We start from the raw sequence: 17,909 nt of genomic DNA, 5'->3' as shown, positions 1-17,909 counted from the left end.
TTTTTTGGAATCAGATGACCTTGCCTGCTGTCTCTGGGCTGGGTGTGTCTGCACCCACACCACACCCACTGTCCCTGACACTCTTTCTCTGCCATCTGACCCACACCCTTCCCACGGCGCTCCACCCTCGCCATTTCCAGCATCCTTTGCTCCTGCCAGATGCACAAACTCGCTCTCCACTCCAGGGTGACAAATACAGCACTGTGCTATATAGATGTGCGTAAGACTTTTGCACGGTACTGTAAGCACTTCGACGGTGCTGTGCAAATGTTTGACTTCGCTCCCCTGCCTGTAATGCACATAGTTCACAAGTTCAGGTTCAAGTTTACTGTCATTGAACCATACACAGGTCTCCAGCTAAACAAAACTTTCCTCTGGGGCCAAGGAGCAGAGCACAGTACGTATAGTCACACACACCACACGTAGATATGATCCAACACGTACAGTCACAAAATAATATTAGCACAGATCCCTGCGTGGCATGGCCTGAAGGTTGACAGGTTGATGTAAGGCGCAAAGTGTGTGTTTACGACGGACAGTGTAATGTGACTGACACTAGTATAATAAAACAAACAATCGTATACACTTGTGGAACGGCAGCAATAAACGATGGGAAGTGACCAGTGCAGGACGAGAGTGTGCCTGGGAGTTGGGGAGTGCAGGGGGTGGGGAGGGGGTGCTCAGGACATTCCTACAGGGTGTAAAGAAGTCTAAAACGCTGGGAGAAGAAGCCTGAGAGTTCTGGTTCTTATGCTGCCGGACCTCCTGCCTGGCGGTCGGAGGTCAAATCCCAGTCGGTTTCAATAGGTACATTTAATGTCAGGGAAATGTGTACAGTATACATCCTGAAATTCTTCTTCTTCACAAACATCCACAAAAACAGAGGAGTGCCCCAAAGAATGAATGACAGTTAAACATTAGAACCCCAAAGCTCCTCCCCAGCTCCCCCCTCCCACGCACAAGCAGCCGCAAAGCAATAACCTCCTCCCCCACCAGCAAAAAAGCATCTGCACCCCCCCCCCACTGAGCACTCAAGCATTAATAAAGACACAGATTTGCAGTACCCCAAAAGCTACTCGTACACCCGGTATTTGACATACCACAGGCTCCCTCTCTCTCCCTAATAAGGGAAAAAGAGGTGTCCCCATTTCACAGCGAGAGGGGAGACATAACAAAAGAACTTGCTGATTTATGGTGTTAAAAGTCTCTTGTGTCAATTCTTCCGAGCTCTGTGCCCAAAGAACTCGAGTCTCTGGGCACACAGCCAGCAGCCAGCTCGCTGCTTATGATCTTCCGTCTCCCACGATGCGTCAGGCGGCAGCAGCACCGCGTTTGAATCTGCCCGCCTCCAGAGCCACAAAAATCCGGCACCCTGAAGGCGCGCTAGTCTTCCAGGCCGCGTCCTTGGCGTATCGAAAAGCGGCCGGTCGTGAGGCCCCGAGAGCGGGTCCCATTTCCGCAGAGAACCGAAGTCAGCGGGTAACTCCAGGTCGGGGTCTTCCAAACAACCTTGAAAGGGGAAAAAAAGAGATGTCAAAGATAGAAATAGAGCTGTTTCCGAAGATGCAAGAAATGGAGTCGCCATTAGGCGCCATCGTCCTCCTAATCTCAGTTAAACTTTCCAGTTTATTGGCCAATAATATTTGTGGGATCCATGAGTGAAAGAGAAGAAATAAATGTCAGAATGTTGGGAAAAATAACCTTTATTTCTTTCGGGAGAGGACAGCACGGAAATCTGCACCACAGAATGAGGCTATTCCGTCGTCGGGTGGGAGGAAGCCGAAACGAAATGTTAGGTTAATGCCCCTTCCCTGCTCTTGGGGCATATCCCACCAGCTTTCGCCGTACGACTGGAGCTGGCGGGTTAGGTAGTGTAGTGGTTAGCACAACGCTTTACAGTACAAGCGATCCGGGTTCAATTCCCACCGCTGTCTGTAAGGAGTTTGTACGTACTCCCTGTGACCGCGTGGGTTTCCTCCAGGTGCTCCGGTTTCCTCCCACAGTCCAAAGACCTACCGGTTGGTAGGTTAACTGGTCATTGTAAATTGTCCCGTGATTAGGCTAGGATTAAGTCGGGGGAAATTGCTGGGCGGCGTGGCTTGAAAGGGTTGACTTTTCCACACAAAGGCCTCTTCCACACTGTATCTCAATCAATATAAATAAGTAAGTAAATAAAGTGCTCATCCGGGGTCACTGCAAGGTAGCAGGAGTGTCTGCCTCCACTACCCTTTCAGGGAGTGAATTCCAGATCCTGCTGCTGAGGATTGGAATGCTTTTTATCCGACCTCTCTCTAATCTCCTACCAGTGGACTCAGGTCTGTGCTCCCCGCCTGTTGTGCGTTCTGTTTCAGGTTTCAATCAGGTTTATTATCGCTGACGTACGGCGCGAAATTTATTGATTAGCGGCAGTGATACGTAAAAGTCTATCAACTGCAGAAATAAATAAATAGTGTAAAGAGCGTAGAAAGAGCCGCCAGCACCAAGTGGTGGATGCGATTTCGATTTCAACGCTTAAGAGAAATATGGATGGAAGGGGTGTGGAGGGCTATGGTCCAGGTGCAGGTCGATGGGAGTGGGCAGCTTAAATGGTTTGGCATGGAACAGATGGGCTGAAGAGCCTGTTTCTGTGCCCTAGTCTATTTATGACTCTATAAGAATAATGCTAATGGAACAAGGTAGTTTTGATAGGTTCATGGACCATTCACAAATCTGATGGTGGAGGGGAAGAAGCTGTTTATGTAGAATGTTGGTCTTCAGGCCCCTGTACCTCCTCCCTGATGGTAGTAATGAGAAGAGGGGCCTTCAGGCTCCTGTACCTCCTCCCTGATGGTAGTGATGAGAAGAGGGGTCTTCAGGCTCCTGTACCTCCTCCCTGATGGTAGTAATGAGAAGAGGCCATGTCCTGGATGGTGAGGGTCCTTAATGATTGATGACACCTTATCGAGACATCGCCTCTTGTTGATGTCCTCAATGATGGGGAGGGTTGAGGCCATGATGGATCTGTTTGAGTCTACAGCCCTCTGCAGCCTCTTTGGTGTCTCCCTATCAGCCTGTGATGCACCCAGTGAGAATGCTGTCCACCATATATCTGTAGAAACTTGTAAGATGTTTGTGTGGCATACCAAATCTCCTAAGCTCCACTGGGAGAATCTCCGATGGTGAGGAGGTGGTGCGCAGGAGTGGGATAGATCAGCTGGCTGGGTGGTGTCACAACAACAACCTTGAACTCGGCAGCAACACCGAGGAATTGATTGTGGGATTCAGGAAGAGGAGGTTGGGAGAATACATACCAGTCTTCACTGAGGCATCAGTGCTGTTATTATTGTTCATCCTCTTTGGCCAGCCATTATTCTACACACCTGATTTCTCCTTTCACTGAGTCCAAACTGTGCAGTTCACTCCCCAACAGCACTGAGGGAGAATCTTCAGCGCGCAGATTTCAGCAGTTCAGAAAGGTCTCTGGACATCTTCCCAAGAGATAACCGGTGATGAGCAATGAACTCTCACCCTGACAACAATGACTACACCCCGTGGAAAAGATGAATAAATAATATGGCATGTGTTTTGTTCTCAAACCGCACCCTTCCTTTAACATAATTCAGTTAAAAGATTAACTGAGCATAGCACGGGGTGAGGCCTTTTGGCCCACAGTGGTGTGCTGAGCCAATTAAGTTAGTAATCAAATGGCCAATTAAACTGGTCCTTTCTGCCCACGCAGTGCTGATATCCCTTCGTTTCTGACTTACTGAGCTCCTCCCTTTTGTGGGCTCAATATGTCCAGCATCTGCAGAATCTGTTATGTTTCTACAAAAGGCGGTTAAAGTTTGACCTACCAGGCAGGAGGTACCACAGCGTTAGGACAAGGACAGCTGGGATTGGAGACAGCTTCTTCCCCCAGGCCGTGAGACTCCTGAACTCCCTGCCACCACCCAGCTCTCATCACATATGAAGCGCCAGTGGCGTTAAACTCTGTACTTTTTGACTTGTGTTGTAAATGTACCTTATACTGAATGCCAATCTTCTGGAATATTATCTTATTATTAATTTATTTGCGGTAATATTACCCTATGGGTGGAGATGCGTCTCTACCGAAGGAGGCGTAAGGTGCTCCTTCCCTCCTCGGGCCTGCAGGTCACCCTTGGGTAAGATGTAGCACCTACTTAGACCCCCCGAGCAGGGTCAGGGTCACATGAAGCCACAGGAGTAGGTGGTGGATGGTCGTACGAGCAGCCGGTGCATATCACAAGTCCTGGTTATACGACCACTGACGCCAGGCAGGCAACCTCTGATAATGGCTGGGGGTCACCCATCTTGTAAAGACACTGCCCAGAAGAAGGCAATGGCAAGCCACTTCTGTAGAAAATTTGCCAAGAACAAGCATGGTCATGGAAAGACCGTGATCACCTACGTCACAATGCTTAGTAGCAATGGAAAGCAATTCGAAATTGTCTTCCGCTAGGACGTGGATTTCCTGAGAGTGCTACAATATTATTGTGCCAATTTGTGGGCGATGCTAGATGACTGTTCCTACTTCTTTCTAGCTGCTCCGCGAAGCCCAAGACCTCTGCCAAAGCCAACCGACGTTCCTGCAGAAAGCAGCACTCCACCAGATCAGCTAATTGTTGAAGAACATCTGCCAGGTAACGTGCAGGTTGCAAAAGACAGATATAATGACACGTTGTTGACACCAGAAACTGAAAAAGAAACATTGTGGAGATCCACAATTCACTCCTGTCAGCTCCTGAACAGTCGTGACTTGTATTTGCACATTGCTGTTGACAATGTGAACGTACTTCAAATAATTGTTTAAAGATTGAGGTTGATTTTGAGATGAAAACATTAGAGAGAGAATTCCAGAGTTTAGGGTCTTGACAGATGAGGCCACAGCTACCACCATCGGTGAAGGGACTCAGCTTACGGACAATTCAGAAACCAGAATTAGAGAAAGCACAGAGAGCTCAGAGTTTAGGGTTGATGCAGTTACGGAGCTGGGAGGGTGGAAGTTCTGGAGGAGTTTGAAAACAAGGATGAGAACTTTAAAACTGTGAGATTGCAGAGGGAAGCAAGTGTTAGTCAGCGAGCATGGTGCAATGAGCGAGCAGAGCTCAGAGCGAGTTACAGCACAGCAAGGAGTTTATGGTAACCTCAAGCTTTCAGAGTAGAAGGGTTGTGTTGTGGGTGGGGGTGGGGGGGGAATTGATGGGTGATGTATCTGAACAACAACATGTAGAGAAGATGAAGGAGGTGGCCAGGAGTAGGAGGGACTGGTGGGATGGGTTTAAGAGGGGGCAGAGACGCCATTGCATGCGATTGTTGAGTTGCAACTGATTACGTTACAAAGGAACCAGCTAAGAATCCACCCAGCTAGAAATTGACTGGGACGGGACAGTGTAATCACCCACATCAATGATATGCATAGGCTACTAATCACAGGAAACAGGCAGGCTATTCAGTCCATTGTGCCTGCCCCACTATTCTGTAAAATGGTGGCTTGATCTTTTACCCCAGTGCCACTTTCTTGCACTAATCATGGAACCCATGATTCCCTTCATATTTAAAAATCCAGAGCAACACACACACAAAATGCTGGAGGAGCTCAGCAGGTCAGGCAGCATCTATGGAGAAGGAATTAACAGTCCCCGTTTCAGGCCAAAATCCTTCTTCAGGACTTCAGTGGTTTTCTGTCAATTTCATTAGGTATCAACGTGCCTCAAGTAGTTGAGGACTTAGCGAAATCTCTCTGGGGAATCAGCACCTTTAGGATGACGCACTTGCTCGATATTCTCAGATCGACTTAGAAATCAGTTATCATTAACAAATTGGCTATTTAACCAGTGGTATAGTCTATGCTCATCTCCAGAGCACTTTGTTTGAGGCCTGTTCTTCCTGGATATGCAGAGGAATCTCTACTAGAACAGGTTGCACAAAGACGTCAGATGCACATCCAAAATACTTTGTTGAGTATAAGATGCAATGGGAGGTGAAAGGCATGAGAGATTTCCTGTTTTCCTTTTCTCAGCTGAGTTTTAATTCAATGCATTAGTTGGAGGGACAATGGTGCAGCAATAGTGTCAGAGATCAGGACTGAAACTGGGTTATTAGTGCCTCAAAACTGCAGGGACCCAGGTGCAATCCGCAGACCATAAGGCAATCAGATGTGGGAGCAGAATTAGGCAAAATGGAGATTAGTATATCACAGGTCTCATTCCCTACCTCCTCCCCCTCAGCCTCCTCTCGAGTAGATGTGAAAGATGTCATTGTTTTGAAGAGAAGCAGTGGTGTTCTCTAAAGTATCCTGGCCCCGATGTTCCTCCTCAATCAGTGACACGTCTGAATGAGAATCAGAAACAGGTGTAATATCATCAGCATATGTCGTGAAATTTGTTGACTTTGCAGCAACAGTACATATGTATATTTGTAGTTAAATAAGTGGGACAAAAAAATAGGAAATAAAAAAGTAATGAGGTAGTGTTCATGAGTTCAATGTCCATTCAGGAATCAGATGGCAGAGGGGAAGAAGCTGTTCCTGAATCATTGAGTGTGTGCCTTCAGGCTTCTGTACCTCCTGATGGCAGCAATGAGAACAAGGCATGTCCTGGGTGGTGTGGGTCCTTAATGATGGATGCCGCCTTTCTGAGGCATCACTCCCCGAAGATGTCCTGGATACAATGGTGGCTACTGCCCAAGATGGAGCCGACTATGTTTACAACTCTCTGCAGTTTACTTCGATCCTGTGCAGTAGCCCCCCACCCCCCGACAGATGGTGATGCAGCCGGTTAGAATGCTCTCCACGTGCATCTGTAGAAATTTGCGAGTGTCTTTGGTGACATACCAAATCTCTTCAAACCCAAATGAAATAGAACCACTATCTTTCTTTGTAGCTACATCGATATGTTGGGTCCAGGATAGATCCTCAGAGATCTTGACACCCAGAAACTTGAAATTGTTCACTCTCTCCACTTCTGATCCCTCTATGAGGATTGGTTTGTGTTCCTTTGTCTTACCCTTCCTGAAGTCCACAATCAGTTTTTTGATCTTACTAATATCGAGAGCAAGGTTGTTGCTGCGACACCACTTAACTAACTGATATATCTCGCTCCTGTACGCCCTCTCGTCACCATCTAAGATTCTGCCCTCGATGGTTGGTTGGTCATTGTCAAATTGTTGTCTGTGGGACACATTTCCTACGTTACAGCATTAACTGCAGTTCAAAAAACTGCTTCATCAGCTGCAAAGTATGTTACAGCAACAACCTTTCCCTCAACATCAGAAAGAGAAAAGAACGAATTGTGGACTTCAGAAAGGGTAAGACAAGGGAACACATACCAGCCCTCATAAGAGGGATTGGAAGTGGAAAGAGTGAGCAATTTCAAGTTCCTTGGTGTCAATATCTCTGAGGATCTCTCCTGGGTCCAATATATTGATGCAGCTACAAAGAAGGCACAACGGTGGCTGTATTACACTCGGAGTCTGAGGAGATTTGGGATGTCACCTAAAATACTTGTAAGTTTCTACAGATGTACTGTGCAGAGCATTTTAACTGTTTACGTCATCATCTGGTATGGAGTGGTGGGGGGGGGGGGGGTGGTGATTGAAATAAGCTGCAGAAAGTTATAAACTCAGTCAGCTCCATCAGGGGCACGAGCCTCACCAGCGTCCAGGACGTCTTCGAGGAGCGATGCCTCAGAAAGGAGGTATCCGACATTAAGGACCCTCATCACCCAAAACACGCCCCCTGCTCATTGCCACCATCAGGAAGGAGGTACAGGAGCCTAAAGGCACACACTCAACAGCTTTTTCTCCCCCCTCTGCCATCAGATTTCTGAATGGACATTGAACCCATGAACTCTATTTCTTCACTTTTTTCTTCTTATTTTTGCCCTGCTTATCCAATTTAACTATTTAATAAACATATACTTACTGTAACTCAGTTTTATTTTCTCTCTATTATCATGTATTGCAATGCACTGCTGCCTCAAAGACAACAAATTTCACAGCATGTGCCAGTGATATTAAACCTCATTCTGGTTCTGAAGGTGATGTCAAAGTTGTGATGGAAATGCAGGATTTTAAGGGCTTTTAGAAAAGCCAGAAAGACAGATGTCAATTCATGCTCTACACCAAGATCCCATGGATAGTGTGTTCCACGAATACCAGTTATAAAGAATACAAGAGAAATGAACCATCACTGACAGGTCACAAGAAGTTCAAGAAGATGGAAGCCCCAGAGAACATTGGAAGGTCTATGAATTAAAATAATTACACATAAATAACCAACTTTATGCTTAATTACGCAATAATTAAGACACAGCATCTGGTAGCAATTACTTAGGGAGGTTCCAGAGACAGCAAAGGAATGTAGCAATAATGATATCTCAATTTAGATCTCCTAAAGTTATTGAGAAATACAGCACAGAAACAGGCCCTTTGGCCCAACTCATCCCTGCTGACCATGCTAATCCTATTAGAGGGACAAAAACACAAGACAAACCAAGACTAAAAAACTGACAAAAACCACATAATTATAACATATAGTTACAACAGTGCAAAACAATGCTGTAATTTGATAAAGAACAGACCATGGACACGGTAAAAAAAAAGTCTCAAGGTCTCTCGAAAGTCCCATCATCTCACGCAGATGGTAGAAGGAAGAAAAACTCTCCCTGCTATGAGCTTCCAGTGCCGCAAACTTGCCGATGCAGCACCCTGGAAGCACCCGACCACAGCCGACTCTTGAGTCCGTCCGAAAAATTCGAGCCTCCGACCAGCCCTCCGACACCGAGCACCGAGCACCATCTCTGCTGCGCGCTTCAACCCCAACCCCGGCAACAGGCAATAGGCAAAGCCGAGGATTTAGGGCCTTCCCCTCCGGAGATTCTCAATCGCACAGTAGCAGCAGCAGCGAAGCAGGCATTTCAGAAGTTTCTCCAGATGTTCCTCTGTGCTTCTCACCTCTGTCTCCATCAAATCAGGATTGTGCACGGTATCTACTTAACAAATACCGATATCATCTGGGAGCAGCCGCACGCGCTGCGTCACGCCGCCATCTTCTCCTCCCCTACATATGGATAAAGAGGTCTAAACAAAATAACAGTAAGAAGGTGCATTTAAAAATCAGATTAAAAATTAGATTTGTGAATAAATCCTGAAAGATGTTGTGAAATTTTGTTGTCATCTCAAATAACTTAATGTAAACCTAATCAGTATTGCAGGAATATAAGACCATAAGACCACAAGATACAGGAGCAGAATTAGGCCCATCGAGTCTGCTCCGCCATTTCATCATGTCTGATCCATTTCCTTCAAAGCCCCAATCTCTTCTCTTCTCCTTGTATCCCTCATGCCCCGACTAATCAAGAGTCGTTCAATCTCTGCCTTGAAAATACCCAATGACTTGGCCTCCACAGCCACCTGTGGCAACGACTTCCACAGATTCACCACTCTCTGACTAAAGAAATTTCTCCTCATCTCCGTTCTAAAAAGATGCCCCTCTGTTCTGAGGCTGTGTCCTCTGGTTCTGGACTCCCCATCATAGGATTCACCCTCTCCACATCCACTGAATTGAGGCCTTTCAATACTTGATAGGTTTCAGAGCTGGGGTTTCAATTAGGTCACCCATCATTCTTCTGCATTCTAATGAATACAGGCCGAGAGCCATCAAACGATCTTCATATGACAAGCTGGTCAATCCTGAAATCATTTCGTGAACTTCCTTTGAGCCCTCCCAAGTGTCAGCACTTGGATAAGCCTTATTCAGAACAACTTTAGAATCAATTAGGCGCGTGGCATGACTTTCAACTCTTGTTAGCCACTGATCCACTATCCGCAGATCTATGTGCTCGAGAGGTAGGCCCCAAGCCAAACTTGAACTTAACCTATCTATATTAATGTACACCTTAACAAACTAATCATTCTATCTAACTACGATCAGCAGTTTTCTGACCACGATAATTAGTTTTATGACTACGGTGATCAGTTTGCAAATAACTTGTGTCAAGTGGCGCTCTGAATGAAGATTCAAAGTATATTTATTATCAAAGAATGCCTGCGGTATACAACCCTGAGATTCTCCTTCCAAATTCTTCATTTCCACAGTTGCACCTTGTGATTTCAAAAGACGTCATTGCTTGTAACTTTCAATGGAAGTAGTTTGCTAGCTCTATCATTCACTTTTGGGCATTTATATATTTTAATATGTTTATTAATGTATATTAAGACTTACAGTATGTTTATTTGATGGTCAAAAAAGATGGCCTTAATGGTATTCATCTTATTTTCCCTTATAAAGAATAAGATTCATCCCAGTGGGGGCGGGGGGGGGGGTGGGGGTAGAGAAAAGGACTTAGAGTAGTTAGGCCCACAGGAGGAGAATTTTCTGGAGTTTTTTTTTGTTAAAACATATGAATCTCCTGTGTTTTCAATTCTCCTGACAGCTCGCTCAGCCAGGGAGGGCAAAGAGTGAAATTGCACCACCTAGTGGCTTAGTTGGGTGGCGGGGTGGAGATACGTCTCTACCAAAGAAGGTGTCAAGTGCTCCTTCCCTCTGCTAGCCTGCAGGTCATCCTTGGGTAGGTGTCTCAACCCCAGCCTTCTACCTTCTCCCCGTTTCCCTTCATGCTCCTGACTAATCAAGAATCTATCAACCACTGCCTTAATGACTTGGCCCCCACAGCCACCCGTGGCAACAAATTCCACAGATTCACCACTCTCTGGCTGAAGAAATTACTCCTCATCTCTGTTCTAAATGGACGTCCCCCTGTTTCAACACTGTGCCCTCTGTCCTGGACTCCCCCACCAAAGGAAACATCCTCTCCACATCCACTCTATTGAGGCCGTTCAACATTCGATAGGTTTCAGTTGGAAGCCCCCCTTCATTCTGCTGTATTCCACTGATAACAGGCCCTGAGCCATCATACGGTAACCCTTTCATTCCCGGAATCGTTCTCGTAAACTTCCTCTGAACTCTCCAATGCAAGCACATCCTTTCTTATTTAGATTATGAGAACACTCAGTCCTCTTTTATTCTCATTTTGAAATGCATTCATGCATTAAGAAATGATGCAATGTTTCCCCAGAGTGATATCACAGAAAACAGGACAAACCAAAGACTAACACTAACAGAACCACATAATTATAACATACAATTACAGCAGTGCAAAGCAATACCATAATTTGATGAAGAACAAACCATGGGCATGGTAAAAAAAAGTCTCAAAGTCCCGAGTCGATCGACTCTTGAGTCCCCGATAGCAGCGGCAAAAGGGAGAAACTCCCTGCCATAAACCTCCAGGCACCGTCAACTTGCCAATGCCTTGGAAGCAGCCGACCACAGCCGACACCGAGTCCGTCCGTCTGAAAACTTCGAGCCTCTGACCAGCCCCTCCGATACAGCCTCCCGAGCGCCATCCTCTGCCGAGCGCCTTCGACCTCGCCCCAGCTGCTGAAACAAGCAAAGCCGAGGATTCGGGGCCTTCTGCTCCGGAGATTCCGGTTACCACACAGTAGCAGCGGCAGCGAAGTGGGCATTTCAGAAGTTTTCCAGATGTTCCTCCGTACTCTCACGTCCGTCTCCATCAAATCAGAATTGTGCACGGTCCCCTACTTGACAGATCACAAACATCACCACCGGAGAGGCTGTGCGCGCTGCCATCGCGCCGCCATCTTCTCCTCCTTACATGGATTTCAGACAGGCCTCTGCTAAGGTTCCACATGGTAGGCTGCCCTGGAAGTTTAAATGCATGGAATCCATGCATTAGAGGTATGTGAGCCAAACACTAGTAAATGGGACTTAATTGAATGGGGCATTTTGTTTGGCTGGGGCCAATTGGGTCTGATACTGTGCTGTGTGACTCTGACTAAGACTTGTGTAAATTGAGGGTCCTCATCATCGAGCATCTCCACTTCATCTGCCAAAAGCAGAACTTCCAGGTGGCCAAAGTTTTAATTCTCATCCCCTTCCCATTCAGATATGTCGGTCCATAGCCTCCTCTTGTCCCTTACAGTGAAGGAGCAGCACCTTATATTCCATTTGGGTAGCCTCCAACCTGATGGCATGATTATAGATCTCTCTTTCTGGTAAAAAAAAAATTACTCCCCTCTCCCTCCACTCTTCTGTTCCCCACTCTAGCCTCTTCCCTTTTCTAACCTCTCTGTCACTTCCCTCCTGGGTCCCTGTCCTCCTTCCCTTTCTCCACTCCCCTCTCCTATCAGATTCCTTCCTCTCCAGCCTTTTACCTTTCCCACCCACCTGGCTTCACCTATCACCTTCTAGCGATCCTCTTTCCCGTCCTCCCCCTATCTTTTTATTCTGGTCTCTTCCCCCTTCCTTTCCGGTCCTGAAGAAGTTTGTCAGTCTGAAAGTTCTACGGTTTATTCATTTCCATAGATGCTGCCTGCCCTGCTGAGTTTCTCCAGCATTTTGTTTGTGTTGCAGATTTTCTGGTGTTTATCTAAGTCATACTTCTTTTGTGAATGATGTATTGCATTAGAATTAAAATGGATACTAATTAATTTTGTTTCCTTTCGCAGGTTTAAATTTGATTGTGGTACTTATTTCGGTTAGTTTTCTGGTAATAATATCAACAGCACTCCTATTACTGTGTCTGTTCTGGAAGAGAAGGTGGGTCACTCTGCCGAGCAGTCGTAACTTACTGTTCTATAAATGAACACGTACACTTTTGCACGCTTGTTAAACACCCAAGTTGGTGCGGTCTTTAATCGATTCTATTATGGTTATTATTCTGTTATAGATTTGTTGAGTGTGCCCGCAAGAGAATGAATCTTGGGGTTGTAAATGGTGACGTATGCGTACTTTGATAATCAAATTACTTTGAACTTTGAAAACTGACTCAAGATGGTCTGTAAAAATGGATCCCGTTTGTTACTCAGGATGACCTTTATGTAACCTTTACATTAATCAGACACTAACCAAAATTGAGCCAGCTTACCGATGATCAGTGTACTTGTCTGCTGAAGAAATCAAACTTTAGGTTTCACAGAAGGATATTTGGTTTGGACTATTTTGTGACCATCAAACAGATTCCACACAGTTACCTCCCATATTTGTGACTAAAGTTTTACGAGTATTGTGGTCACATACTCATTCTATCATCTCCCTGATGGTTTCTCTAGCTCCAGTAGCAAGTACAATCTCTTCCTCGGGCACCACGTCCTTTCAGCTTCACTTTCAGAATCAGGTTTAATATCATCAGCACAGGTCGTGAAATTTCATACCCCTCGTACCCCATCTGTTATTTATTTTTATACACACATTCTTTCTCTCTCTCTCCTTTTTCTCCCTCTGTCCCTCTGACTATACCACTTGCCCATCCTCTGGGTTCCCCCCCCCCCTTGTCTTTCTCCCTGGGCTTCCTGTCCCATGATCCTCTCATATCCCCTTTTGCCAATCACCTGTCTGGCTCTTGGCTCCATCCCTCCCCCTCCTGTCTTCTCCTATCATTTTGGATCTCCCCCTCCCCCTCCCACTTTTAAATCTCTTACTAACTCTTCCTTCAGTTAGTCCTGACAAAGGATCTCGGCCCGAAACATCGACTGTACCTCTTCCTAAAGATGCTGCCTGGCCTGCTGCGTTCACCAGCAACTTTGATGTGTGTTGCTTGAATTTCCAGCATCTACAGAATTCCTGTTGTGTAGGTCGTGAAATTTGTTGTCTTTGCAGCAGCAGCACAATGCAATACATAATAATAGAGAAAAAATGTGAATTACTACTATATATATGTATTTATATATATAGTAGTAATTCACATATATATACTATATATATATGTGTGTTGGCGCATGGCCAAGTGGTTAAAGCGTTCGTCTAGTGATCTGAAGGTCGTTAGTTCGAGCCTTGGCTAAGGCAGCGTGTTGTGTCCTTGAGCAAGGCACTTAACCACACATCGCTCTGCGATGTCACCGGTGCCAAGCTGTATGGGTCCTAATGCCCTTCCCTTGGACAACATTGTCGTGGAGAGGAGAGACTTGCAGCATGGGCAACTGCCGGTCTTCCATACAACCTTGCCCAGGTCTGCGCCCTGGAAACCTTCCAAGGCGCAAATCCAAGGTCTCACAAGACTAATAGATGCCTATAAAGATATATATATATATAAAATAGACTTCCTTATTAACCTTGACGCTTAGAATTAACTGAACTAATGGACTTCACTGGGAGTCCTGAAGAGTGTCTCCGCCCGAAACTTGGCTGTTTATTCATTTCCAATTTCCATTGATGCTGAGTTCCTTCTGCATTTTGTGTGTGCTGTTCTGGATTCCCGGCATCTGCAGAATCTCTTGTGTTTCTTCGTTGGGAGTCTCTTGCACGAAGACAATATTTGGATTCAAATAGGATTTCAAAGTTGTCATCGAGTTTATTGCAATAGGCACAAATACGTACACCTGGTGGAGGAGTCTAGGACCAGAGGGGACAGCCTCAGAGTGGAGGGGCATCCTCTTAGAATGGAGGTGAGGAGAAATTTCTTTAGCCAGAGAGAGGTGAATATGTGGAATTCATTGCCACAGATAGCTGTGGAGGCCACGTCTTTATGTATATTTAAAGCAAAGATTGATAGAGTTTTGATTGTTCAGGGCATGAAGCAATGTGGGAAGAAGGCAGAAGATTGGGGCCAAGAGGGAAAGTGAATTGTAGCTTTCTGCAAATGAAATAATGGAGGTGTTTTATGTTTCGGAAAAGCCTAAGCAGCTCATTTACCGAACACCAAAAAACTGAACTCAAAGCTGGCTAAAAACCCTTTACGTCATTACATCATCACATCAGACCAGCCTGTTAAAGTGAGCCCCAACTCAATGTCAGTGGTTGTGAATTATGTATGTTTCCACCAACTACATTACCATACAAGAACAGCCATGACAAAATGGCGGAGCGGACTCGATGGGCCGAATGGCCTAATTCTGTTCCTGTATCTTCTGGTTTTATGTCTGCACAAGTGCAAAAATCAACTTGCAGCAATATCGCAGGCATGTGGCAACAAAGAAGCTGCATTCACAAAAAAAAAGTTCAAAGTAAATTTATTATCAAAGTGCCTATGTGTCAACTTGTGCTACTTTGAAATTCATTTTCCTGCAAGTGCTTACAGAAGAAAGAAATACAATAGAATCAATGAAAAATTACACACAAAGACTGACAAACAACCGAAGCAACACACAAAAAACACTGGAGGAACTAGGCAGGTCAGGCAGCATCTATAGAGGGGAATAATGTCAACATTTCGGCCGAAGGCCCTTCTTCAGGACTGGAAAGGAAGGGGGAAAATGCCAGAATAAAAGATGGCCAATGTACAAAAGAAAACAAACTGTGCATGGATAGATAGATAGATAATACTGAGAGCATGAAAGTGCTTGAAAGTGGGACCATAGGTTGTGGAATCATTTTAGAGCTGAAATGAATGAAGTTATCCATGTGACACAATTTTTACTAGAAGAGACGATTAGAACAAAAAAAATATGGTTTTGCTGCAGTGATCAAAGTGCTTTCAATGGTTCAACCTAATATCAGAGAATGTATACAGAACAAAACCTGAAATCCTTACTCTTCGATTTGTGAGGACATTCAAAACTACTAGTTGAGAAGGTAGCTTAAAAAAGTTGCATTGGCTCACGTCCAGTAAGTTATGATGAACCCTAGTCGTTTCCATTAACTGTTTTTTGATATTACATGTGGAAGTTAAATGCAAAACGTTAAAGTTCAAAGCTCAAAATACTTTTATTATCATTATACAACCTTGAGACTCATCTCCTAACATGCAGCCACAAAACAAAGAAACCTCAAGAAAACCATGAGGCGTGGATAGAGTAGACAGGGAGTATCTGTTTCCCAGGGTTTGAATGTCTAATACCAGAGGGCATGTATTGAAGGTGAGAGGGGGATGTGAGGGGGTCAATTTTTTACTGACAGAGTGGTAGATGCCTGGAACGTGCTGCTTGATATGGTAATAGAGGCAAATAGAGGTCTTTAAGAGACATTTGGATAGGCACATGGAAGTGAGAAAGACAGAGGGAAATGGACGTTGTGTAGGTAGGAGGGATTAGTGTTTGGGTGTTTCTCATTTGCTTTTTAGACCTTTCCAATTTGGCCTGGCACCTAAATCATGGTTTATTGCAACCTCGTCAAGAATCACTTCAATTGTTACCTGATGTTACCTGAAAGCGAATGTGCAATATCCTTTGCTTAGCATGCAAATTTATTTTTATTGTAGTTGAACTTGTGCATATTATTGATTGAATGCATATTAATCAGACTATAATAAATCATAAATTCTAATAGACACTGATGCTGAGATACATCCTAGGATGCACTGGGACACATCATCATAGGATGCACTGGGATACATCATCAGTGATGTAACCTGGGGTCATCAGCTGTTTCAGATCTTACAATATCAGACACTCTCGCCCAGGTGACCTAGCCAGGAATGATCAGGCCCTGGCTTGTGTCCCAGCAGCACTGGTCCATGGGTCACACCTCTTGATCCATAACCATCTGGAGGCTCGCTCAGCAGCCTCTGTGATGGGCCCGATGGCTCTTTCCTTTGCTGCCCCCATAATGCAAAGAATGAAGTAGGATCTGCATGGCGAGCAGCCAGCAAATCCTCTACGCCCCACCTCTATAGGTTCACATCGTGACCTCCACCCCTGACTCTGGCACCTGCTGTACCAACTCCTGGTAATTGGCTTTCTTACACTCAAACACCTCCTCAATCCGGTCTTCCCACCTCCTCAATCCGGTCTTCCCAAGGAACTGTCAGTTCCACCATGACCGCTTGCTTCAAGGTTTCTGTCAGAAAGGCCATGTCAGGCCTCAGGGGTAAGACCATAAGATATTGGATCAGAATTAGGCCATTCAGCCCATTGAGACTGCTGCACCATTTCATCATGGCTGATCCATTTTTGCCTCTCAGCCCCAATCTCCTGCCTTCTCCCTTCATGCCCTTGTTAATATTGACCCCGAAGGAAATTACAGTGTCACAGTAGCATTACCAGTGCACAGATATAAGAGAAGTAAAAAAGAATAAAAAATAAGTTACCTCAAACAGTCTTAACAGGAGGGAGTCATCACTTCCCTGGCTATAGGTAGGATCATTATAGGGTCTAATAGCCGAGGGTAAAAATGATCTCATATACCACTCAACACACATCAAAGTCAGGACTAACCGAAGGGTCTCGGCCTGAAACGTCGACTGTACCTCTTCCTAGAGATGCTGCCTGGCCTGCTGCGTTCACCAGCAACTTTGATGTGTGTTGCTTGAATTTCCAGCATCTGCAGAATTCCTGTTGTTTGCGTCATATACCACTCTTTGGAGCAGTGCAGTTGTCTTAGTCTATTACTAAAAGTGCTCCTCTGTTCAGCCAAGGTGGCATGCGGAGGGTAAGAATCATTGTCCAGAATTGCCAGGGTTTTCTGTAGGGTTCTTTGTTCTACCACAGCCTCCAGTGTGTCCAGTTTGACTCCTATAACAGAGCCAGACTTTCTAATCAGTTTATTGAGCCTGTTGGCATCACCCATGTTGATGCCATTGCCCCAGCACACCACTGCATAGAAGATTGTGCTGGCGACGACAGACAGGTAGAACATGTGAAGGAGAGGCCTGCATACTCCAAAGGACCTCAGTATCCTCAGGAAGTAGAGGTGACTCTGGCCCTTCTTGTACACAGCCTCTGTGTTGGTGCTCCACTCAAGTCTGTCATCCAGGTGCACCCCCAGGTACCTGTAGGTCCTCACCATAAATAGGGCATTCTGAAAGGACGTCCCTCTATTCTGAGGCTGTGCCCTATGGTCTTAGACTCCCCCACCTTAGAAAACATCCTTTCCACATCCACTCTACCGAGTCCTTTCAACATTCGATATGTTTCAATGAGGTCACCCCTTGCTCTTCTGAATTCCAGTGAGTAGA

At 45.4% G+C, this 17,909-nt stretch overlaps 1 protein-coding gene across 2 annotated transcripts in view; it reads left to right on the top strand.

The window, feature by feature from the left end:
• The window catches only part of LOC140190076 (discoidin, CUB and LCCL domain-containing protein 1), a 195,242-nt gene that overhangs the window by 165,309 nt on the left and 12,024 nt on the right, over positions 1 to 17,909 (top strand). For both annotated transcript variants that reach the window (XM_072246541.1, XM_072246542.1), the window contains exons 11-12: positions 4,542 to 4,640; positions 12,529 to 12,619. In XM_072246541.1, coding sequence (XP_072102642.1) covers positions 4,542 to 4,640; positions 12,529 to 12,619 — 190 coding nt within the window. The remainder of the gene's footprint in view (positions 1 to 4,541; positions 4,641 to 12,528; positions 12,620 to 17,909) is intronic.

Source organism: Mobula birostris, chromosome 29, assembly GCF_030028105.1.
Source record: "Mobula birostris isolate sMobBir1 chromosome 29, sMobBir1.hap1, whole genome shotgun sequence".
NCBI lineage: Eukaryota > Metazoa > Chordata > Chondrichthyes > Myliobatiformes > Myliobatidae > Mobula > Mobula birostris.
Note: the sequence above shows the minus strand (reverse complement) of the source record. Positions and strands in the feature narration are given on the sequence as shown.